Source organism: Aulostomus chinensis, chromosome 12, assembly GCF_037954235.1.
Source record: "Aulostomus chinensis isolate RoL2024-O1b breed Wild chromosome 12, RoL_Achi_v1.0, whole genome shotgun sequence".
Lineage (NCBI taxonomy): Eukaryota > Metazoa > Chordata > Actinopteri > Syngnathiformes > Aulostomidae > Aulostomus > Aulostomus chinensis.
Window position 1 is genome coordinate 11586193 of NC_141331.1, and position 10160 is coordinate 11596352.

Sequence of the window (10160 nt, forward strand, 5' to 3'; positions counted from 1 at the left end):
ACATTACTAGTAGAAAGTGGCAGTTTTAATGCTCTCAAATAAATTCATCACCTGTGTTTTTTTTTCCTTTTTTTTCAAGTGGCTCTGCTTGAAATGTTGTTTGAAATAAATCTGCACTTGAAAGTAGTTCTGTGCAACAGTCTGACAGCAGTGGAGCAAACATTTACAGTGATAAGGCCCAACTGCTTTATTATTAGACCCTCTCAAAGCCTCAGACCACATCTGACCTTTAACTGCTGATGTAAATGTAATGAAGGATGACACCTTACTTCTGCGTAAAATATGGAAATCCAGTATGTGTCAAGCCGCGTTCATGACGTTCTCCTCTAAGCGTTTTGTCAGCATCCTGACACGACATGTGACCTGGATTTTGAGTTGTTGAAACCAAAATGTTGTTGAGCTTCTGTCTCGGGTGTCTTGTGTTGAAGGCATGGACTACCATGAAGATCTTTCTCGGCTCGGGGAAAAGGAGGGACTGAAAGGACGCAAGCTAAGTAAAGCGGTGGAGAGTTTCACTTGGAACATCACTGTGCTCAAGGTACTGGAAACCGCACATCCAAACTCTATCCAGACTCATATCCGTTCAGCGAGGGTCCGAGGTAGAAGCGCATTCTCTAGGGTGCACGGTACAAGAAATGCCTTTAAATAGTCCGGTGGAATGTGGTTGTCATTAGGTTCTAAATCAATCAAAAGTGTGTTTTGGATGCAACACAAATGTAACTAATCACGCACCCTGTTTACTCTTGGTTTTAAGATATGTTTTTAGGATTAGATCACAAGTGGTTAGAAAGGCGCATGGCGGTCCACAGCTGTTTCTATCATGCATCTCCAAATATATGCAGTTGATCTGATTTTGTGACTGCCTGCGTCACGGTATGCTAGCTACAAATGTTTGATTTTGCACTGGTGTTGCATTACTGGCCGGTTTTCGTCATCTTCCTGGAAATTCCCTCATCGGCACTCATGCAGTCATCTCATTGAAAGGTCACTGGCAGCTGAGGTCATCCGAGGTCAGCTGACACTCGCAGTGTGCACTGAACTGCCATGTTTGGCTGGTTGTCTTGATAATTTGGTTTAAGATTTCTGGGCTGCACACACACACCAGGTTTACCGTGCTGGTTCACTGGTGACAAGGTTGTTGAACGGTTTAGAAGCAACTTAGCTGTTAATGTCACTCTCTCTTGTTTTTGCAGCCTTTGATGACATCACCCCGATCCTATGTACTACTGCTACGCAAATCTTCAATTTTCATGTTCAGGCGATTTTAGTCTTACTTAAATGTCCTTAATAAAAGGCATAAAATAATATGATCAATGTTAATGTTTTTAAGTTATCCTGGGTAAATAATTGTACTTTGCATTGGTGGCGTTATCACAATATTGCTTATTTTCTGAAGCGTAAACTGTCCAAGTATTCTTACCATCCCATGTATTTTCATGTGTATGTGAGTTTGGCATCTCCTCCGTGCTGCAGGGTCAGATTGATCTGTTGCGGGGAGCCAAGATGGATTCCCTGGATGCTCTGAGGCAGCTGGGTCTGGCCTGCGAAGCCTGCGGACTCACCTCTTCCTCCAACTCGTCCTCCTCCACCTTCTCCGCGGCTGAGCTGCACTATACCTCCCAACCCTTGGCTGTGCGCCGAAGCAGCACACACGGCAACGGACGCATCTGACAACCCCTCGGGTCCAGCACGCTGCCAAAGATTAAAAAGGAGTAATTACAGGGAATAATGGGGAGGAGGAGATATGACAGCGAGGAAGACAGAACAAAGGAGGAATGTGGATGTAGAAAAGCCCCAGATGAGAGAGGATTTTCTCTCTGGCAGGGTGTCTCCCTTAATCCAGTGCAGTGAGTGTCTAGACTAGACTAGACCACAGCAGTATATCTGTTAAAGCCTTATGGTGAGTCCATCAGTTTATCATGGCTCCAGCCTGCAGGGAGGCCTTTCATGAATGTCGTAACTCCAAAACAAAGAAGCAGTTCCGACGGTTCCTACTTTATTTACTGAGGGAACGTGCGGGGAACTCAGCAGGTTTTCCTCATTAGACAGGAAATTATCGACGGCTGAATAATTTGTGACAAGTGTCTGCTGGAGATTCAGTAGAAGGATGAATAAGGAGAATTGAGTTTGTCTGCCGCAAAGGCAAAAAAGTGTGACGTTACCCACAAGTGCAGAAGTGCAGAGTTACTAATACCAGTAGCCTAGAAACTTTTTTTTAACTCACAGAAGTTTTAAGGTACTTATTATTTTGTTTGTAACCGCAGTTAACACCGTCACCCTGAAGTACACACTTATTTTCATCAACTTCTGTTGTGTTTTGGATATTCAGGCAAAAGACAGATGTAGTAGCTTCTTTGGACGACAGTTCTGTCCTTCACGCCACACTGGGCTGTTTGTTTTTACACTGAAGACGAAAGTCTTTATCCGTTTCTTAAAGGATCCCTTATCTTCAACAACAATTATTATTTGTGAGTTTTTGAATAAAAGTCGCATTTATCGTATATCTTCTTTTCTTTTTAATCTAATTGACTGAGCCGGTCCTCATTTAGGATATTTCATGATCCAAATCTCCGAGCAGCTTTTTTTTTTTTCTCTTGCAGTATGAGAAACGATTCCACACACTACATGTTGAAAACTCACAAACCTCTCAGACAGGCGTTCTTATCTGGCTGTTTCTGACTTTAAGCTGAGGTGTACTGTCACGACTTTAGTGCAATTATACACAATCCCACACAGTCCCTCACCCAACGCCGCGCATTATTTCAAATAACCAGCAGGCACAGGCTCTCGTTATCTCCACCCGGAGGGTTGTGGGGTTTACCCGGTGAGGGTGGGGGTGAGGGCGCTGAAACATGAGGTGGAGGTGAAGAGAGCCGCAGTAATTAGAGAAGTGGAGGATGTTTGTGATAGCTTAGATGTACTGTAGTACACGTGTGGATCATGTAACCTCCTGATGCTACCAACATGTGGGCTAACAGATTTATGTGTCGGAAAAGCCGTGTGAAGTGGTTACACTGCATTTTAATGTCCAAGTAATACCAGTAGTGGTGTGATAAATGATATAACTCAACATGTAATGACTGAAGGATTTAAAACCATGTACAGCAGGTGCTACTGATCTTAGTTGTGCTTTCAGTGACTTGGCCTTTTGAGTGTTTATGTGTGTTTCTTCTTAAATACAGGAGAAAAACCTTCTTTTAACTTTTTTTTTTTTTACTGGTATTCTTATATGCCCTTTTTCTGCGTTTCAACCAAACTTGACAGGAGTGAAGCTACAACAGCTAACTAAGCTCATTTGATTCCAAATACCTCCTTGAATTCCCTTTACACAATGCCAAAAATGCATCATCCAACAAAACAGGGTTGTTTCCTTATTTAAAAAAAAAAAAGAACTAAGTAACGCAAGTGTGTTTGACTTTTATTTGAACACATCTATGTAAAACTGCTGCAGCCAACAGTGAAACAGGCATTTGAAGATAGCAGGGATGAAGAGGACTTTTTGAATGTTTCTGCCCTTTGAGAGAGGCAGGAAGGTGAGCCGATGAGAGATTACAGCTGTTACCCACTCACAGCTGACAGGGGTTTTTGAGCTGAAAACGCTGAAACATGAGGATGAGGAGGAGCTTTTCTAACCCGTTAAGCCCCATGAAGTGCTTGTGCAGGACTACTGAATATTGTGAATGATATATCCCTTCTTGCTGTACACTGTTTTGTTGCCTTTCATGACTTCCCCTTCAGCAGTAACATCTTTCACACCTCCTCTTTCCTTCGTCGTCTGGCTCCTGCTGCTCCTCTCAGGGGGGCTGCAGGTTGGGAGTGACAGCACTGGTGCACCATGTGACACACGCACGCACAGACACACACAAACACAAACACAGGAGGAGGTTTGGCCTAATAACATTTTTGTGTGTGTGTGTGTGTGTGTGTGTGTGAGAGAGAGAGAGAGAGAGAGAGAGAAGGAGCTAAAAGTAGAAGCCATGGAGTGGAGACAGATCGTGTGTGTGTGTGAGTTTAGGGGTGTAGAAGGAAAAGATTTGGATTAAGGTTTGCTCTTGTGTGTGTGTGTGAGAGAGGATCATAATTGGCTGTGAGCAATAGACAGAGTGACAGCACCTGCTGTTCTGGTTTAATAATAACACACTAAGGCCTTGAGTTGTGTGTGTTTGTGTGCTTCTGTCTGGCATGATGCCTTTCCTGGCCTCTCCACCACTGTCAATCGTTTTGTTATATTTCCTCTCGACAGTCGCTTCAGGATCTCTGTTGAGGCTCTCTACTGCCCCTAGAGGCATGCTCAGACACCTAAACTACCAGTTGCTTTCTGGAGATCATCTTACTTGCGAGGAGATCCCGTGGCATTAATGATGCATCACCTCCAGTAAAATAAACCGTAGTATTGGCTTCCTGAGTTCAGTTGTACATGCTTGTTTACATGGGGGATACATTTGGGTCAAACAGGCAGTGGGATTTATTTTACCTGTGGAGACACGGGAGTAATATTGAGGTCTTGGGGGTCAGGATTGAGTTTCAGTAATTAGTTACGTTTGACCTCCTTTTCAGAAGAATCCATCGGGTACACACTGTATTTACAAAGAGGATCTTTGCTAGCTTGCACAGAAAGATGGCAGCTTGTTATTTCAGTGACCTTTTTAGAGGGTTGGGACCAAGCACCACCTGAGCTGTAAGATTCAAGACCATACCAGCGTTTTTATACAGTTAGTTATAGCTCCACTTACTTTGAAGCAGCTATATAATGTCTGACTTGTGACAGCCAGCCTGCAGAGACTTATGATCCAGCGAACATCCTGCCAGGGTTTATTTTCATTGGTGTTTTTGTTAAAATGCACGGATCTGCAATACTGCAAAACAGTTCCCTTTCATAAAAGACTTAAATTCAATAACTTGTGATAGTGTGCATTTTTGTTCTGGCTGGTCTTTATTTCTGTCAATAAAGCTCAGCAGTGTGGAGCTAACAAGCATCAGACTATGAAATCAAGGCACACTTTATGGGAAATCCAATTATTGTCCATCCTTCCCAGAGCCAGACAAGAGGATAGGAAGTGTGTGTGTGTGTGTGTGTGTGTGTGTGTGTGTGTGTGTGTGTGTTGCATTAAGAACAGAGAGCTGAGACCATCTATTTGAATGCTAGTTAGCTTAGCGCAATAAATGGCAGTGAGTTGGAGATATTAGTATACATCCTACAAAGTTTATCAAATACTCTGCTTCAAAACATTTTGATTTTTACAGTAAGATACACAGCCAGGACTACTTTCCTGAAAGGGTGGAGTGTTTTGATGCAGCACCTCAAAACTTTTGCCAACAAAAACCTGCTGCCAACTGAAGTTACATAGCACTGAAGGAACTGCAGAGTTTTGAAGCTTAGCTTGCAGGGCCACACAGCCCATTCACTACCATTCACTACTGCTAAGCTAATTAGCACTCAGCAAGTCTCTGTGGGTCTCAGCTCTCTATTGCTCACACAGAAGAGAGAAAGGTATCCATCTTCTTGTTTTGCTCTGGGCAGGAAGACAAACACATACACTTCCAAACAGCTGACGTACCTTTTTAAGAGTTGAGCGTCTCTGTGGTAGACTCCTCAGATTAATCCCATGCTTTCTGTTACATCAGCCCATCATGATTATGTGAGTTCCATTAAAAAAAACAAAAAAACAGCAACAAGTTGATTAGGACAGTGGTGCAGTGGTTAGCACTGTCGCCTCACATCAAGAAGGTTCCGGATTCGAGTCCCAGCTCGGGCGTGGGATCTTTCTGTGTGAGTCTGCATGTTCTCCCTGTGTCTGTGTGGGTTCTCTCTGGTACTCCAGCTTTCTCCCACAGTCCAAAGACATCAAAAGGGGACGAGGCTGACTGATACTCTAAATTGACCGTAGGTGTGACTGTGAGTGTGAATGGTTGTCTGTCTCTATGTGTTGGCCCTGCGATGGACTTGCGACCTGTACAAGGAGAACCCCACCTCTCGCCTGAAAGCTGCTTGGATAGGCTCCAGCCCCCCCGCGACCCTTAACAGGAATAAGTGGAAGAAAATGGATGGATGGATGGATGGAAGTTGATTGGGATATGTCGCTTTATCTCTCATGAAGTCTCTGCAGGCTAGTACGGTTTCGAAAATGGTCATTACACTGCAGAAACACCAGTACGATCCTCTCAACACTTCATCTGTCATGCTCCTTTTGCAATATTGAAAAATGAGCATTTCCCTCTTCAGTCACTGCAATGTTTTCATTAAATGTTTTTTTTCCTTCTCATTCTAAACCCAGTTCCTGCGCACCATTAACAGACAACCAAGTCTATGTAAATCTCTCACTGGTACTTTAGATTGTTGTTTGATTGAGTCTCCTGGCTGAGAATGGTAGACAGAAGCAGGGCGCTGCATCAACATTACCCATGTGTCTTAACCTCGAGCTCTCTGTGCTCTTCAATGTGTGACGCTATCTATTTTTGCAGATGTGTGCTCTAATATTGCTTAAAATTCATTAGAAAAAATAGATGTTTAAAAAAAGGAGAGTTGTTAATACCTGCCATAGTGACGTGGAAAAAGTTGTGTGAAACACTTGGAAAATATGTGATGGTGTTTAGTGGCATCTGCAGTGTCTGTGTTGGCCTGTCGTCTCCACTGCGAACCTTTAATCCAGTATTGTTCCCTAAACTCTTCTTACACTCTCTGTATGTTTTTGTAAAATAGAAAAGAAAGACCAAAAGACGAAAAAATATTTATTGACGTGTATTTAAAAAAAACAAAACTATAAATAAATATGATTAATTAAATGGACATTGCTTTTATTTTGAAAAGCTGTTGTGTTTTCTATCTGACAAGTAATCAACTATAACAGGAGTATGTACCCCGGACTAAATAAAGCTCTCTTTTTCTGACCAATGCTCTTGTTGCCTCCGCTTGCTGGAATGATGACGATTGTTGTACTGCTACACTCACATAATGGAGGCAGTCAGTAGAAATACTTGGTTTTTACTTTAAGAGTATCTGTACTTAATTATTATTGACATACTTACTGAAATGTTACAGTAATCCTATATAGGGATATTTTTGTCTCTATCGTTCAGTCAAATACAACAGGTGCAATCTAAATATAGATTTTAGATGAAATTCACAAGACCCTGCAATAAAAACAGTCTTCTAATCTAAACTTGTGAGATTAAACTTTTCTTTGCCAATCCTAACTGTTCTTTTCAAACTTTTGAGACACCAAAGACGGAAAGGACAGGTATTCTTTATTGCATTAACAATTTTCAGAGCTGAAGGTAAGGTGCCTGAAAGCTGCAATCTTTTTCTCGGCCAGCAGGGGCATACTCCACTGGTAGCAATAGCAACTCTTGTAGTAGAGAAGTGTATGAGCAAATGCTACCTTTCTCAAACCAACCCGTTCTCCCTCTCCACCTTTTACATATCACTTCTATTCCCAAACCAGTGAGTGGGAGTAGGCAAGAGTTACAAAATCCCCCAGAAGTCCACACTATTCATGTAAGATGCGCTAAACTGATGCACATTTCATGCAACTACACCCGAGTATTTCCCACAAGTTGCTCAACCTGAGAATATTTGCATATTGACAGTTATTCTTATTGTCATAACTGCTCATTTCAGTGCCCTACTGGCCCCCCACTACACACACACACACACACACACACACACACACACACACACACACACACACACACACACACACACTCAAATCTGGCCCGTTACCAACTCTAGTAAAATCTGCTGCCTCAATATCCCCACCCGAACTCTGAGGTTTTAGTGACCTGACTTTCTGACCTGACATATTTATTGTTTTATTGGAGAATAAGTTATTTTCAGAATTCTACAACTACTTCCATGCATTATTTTTTGGTATACCACTTATTACTAGTGCTGTCAGGGAATTTAAACAATCTAATCGTTACAAGGGCTGAATTCAATGCTAGTATACAATCCAAGCACATGTTGTTTTTTTAATATATCTGAAACATCTGAAAGTAGATTCTGTATCTCTTTGTATTTTTTTTCTGCTTAAATCAAGATCAAAAGATCAGAAGCCGTTATTGTCATTTAACATAAAATGATCCAAATGACTGGAAATATGAGGCTCCAACAACATTCAGAAAACTGAATTTAGATATGAATCTTATAAATGATAAAATGATTCATCACTCACTTGTCTCAATATACTAGCAACTTTCAGTTTTGCGAGAACACAATGAACGCTCAGTTACTAAGAGGACCATCCACTCATAGAAAGACTCAACTACAAACTGATGTACCTGAGAGGTCCAGCAGATGGAGCCAAACATCAAACTATCTTCTTGGGTCAAGTCTCATAAGTGTCTGATAGATACTGAAGCTGAGTGGCTCAAAACGACCATAGTGACCAGACTGACACGTGCCATCACGGGCTACAAAACACACTATAAACTAGAACAGGAAATCGAATCATCATCATTATTATTTACTTGATCTTTTACTTAAACGGAGAGCCGCTCAGAAGGTCGAGCGTCTCGCAACGAATCAGAATTTCTAGTGACCCGGAGTGGACATGTTTGGGACCGTCTTTCTGTCAACAGAGACATTCATAATGTATGTGAAGACACACGTGACATCATCAAGTAAGAGCTTCCTTAGCCTTGTCAGCTATGACATGCAGTATCTGTTAATCTGCTGATGGATAGCCTACCATTGAGGATGATGGTATCCCCCCCCCCCCTTCTCCCCCAGGAGGTGTCGAGCAGCAGATGGGAGGTGATGGAACTGTGTGGTAGTGTAGGTGGCGACATGACAGGCTGTCAGACTCTAATGCAGGCTAACATCTGGAGGTTGCTGGCCGCGTCAGTTTGTGCCTGTCGGCAGAGTCCTCTAGCCTGGGGCCAGAAGCCACCCTGAGGGACATACACCCAGGGCCAAACCTGGGTCCCTCAGATTGGAAGCAGCATGTGTATGTATGTATGTGTACGGCAGGAGTCACTTTACTTTCTACGTTGTGTTGAGAGGGCCATTGATGTGGGTCTTTAGCAGGAAAATGAAACTACTTTGAAAATAACTGTGGCTCTGCATTTTTGGAGGCCATCATCCATGTCCTTCACAGTACTTATCAAGACACACAGCTGTGACCAACTACAAATAGACAGGTCTGAGACATCCTCGATGAGTGGGAGTGTAGATGCGACTACATGCACAGCAGGGCCAGTTAAAACTGTTAGTGCCATTGATGCACTCTGCTATTAGCGCTTCCTGTGTGCCCTGAGCATCCAAGAAGCAAGTGCCTCTTCTATTTTAATGACAGCCCTCTCCCAGAGGTAATTTCACTGTGATTACAGCGCCACGAAAAAAAACCCCATCTCTTAAAAGTCTCTAAATTGCATCTTCTTTATCTACCTTTTAACTAACTACAAAAGACAGACAGACAATGGCACTGCATGTTTCTACCTCTTCTGCTCAAGGCATTATCTGGTCCTTTGTTACATGAGTATTAAATGTGGCATCCAGGAGATGACAAATGGAAAACATTAAATGAATATAAAAAATTGTTTTCTTTTAAATTCTTTTGGCACAGGCCACATTTAACGCAAATAGGCCTTTTGCCTGTCTGTCTTTAGTGTTTAATGCGTGGAGAGTGAGCTGAGTTTTGACTGCTATGCATACTTTCTAGATGACTCTTTAAAGAGGTCATCCACCAATATCTGTGTCCTTTAGCAAGACACTGAGCCCCAAGTGAGTCTCTAGGGGCAGCTCAGCACCTTGCATAGCAGCTGTGAGCGAGAGACAACATTGTCAATCATTTTGGTTGAGGAGGAAAATCTAATACATACAAAAAAATATGGACTTCTTTTTGAGAAACGCTGACTGTTACACAGTTACTATTGTCTTATTCCAGTTTTGTGCTGATGGTCACGGCGCCTTGAGGACACAGTCGTAGCTAACAAGATGTATGCTGCTATTTTCACACTGCACAGATGTGAGAGGATGATAATCAGAGGTCAGATTATCTAATAAACTGAATTCCTAACTCCAGTTGATGCACTTTTTCTTTCCATGATGTCAAATAGAAACTGATTTTCCTTGTTTCTTTTGGGAATACGAAAGCTATAAATTACTGTACTTTACATGCTAGCAACGCCCCTTGCTACTCACAGCATTTAAGTATCTAAGT

At 42.3% G+C, this 10160-nt stretch overlaps 1 protein-coding gene across 3 annotated transcripts in view; it reads left to right on the top strand.

The window, feature by feature from the left end:
- plcl1 (phospholipase C like 1) overlaps positions 1-3285 on the top strand; it is a 75059-nt gene extending 71774 nt beyond the window's left edge. For all 3 annotated transcript variants that reach the window (XM_086220134.1, XM_086220135.1, XM_086220136.1), the window contains exons 11-12: positions 429-538; positions 1474-3285. In XM_086220134.1, the coding sequence (XP_086076260.1) occupies positions 429-538; positions 1474-1671 (308 nt within the window). In that variant the 3' untranslated portion in view covers positions 1672-3285. The remainder of the gene's footprint in view (positions 1-428; positions 539-1473) is intronic.
- The last annotated feature ends 6875 nt before the right edge of the window (positions 3286-10160 follow it).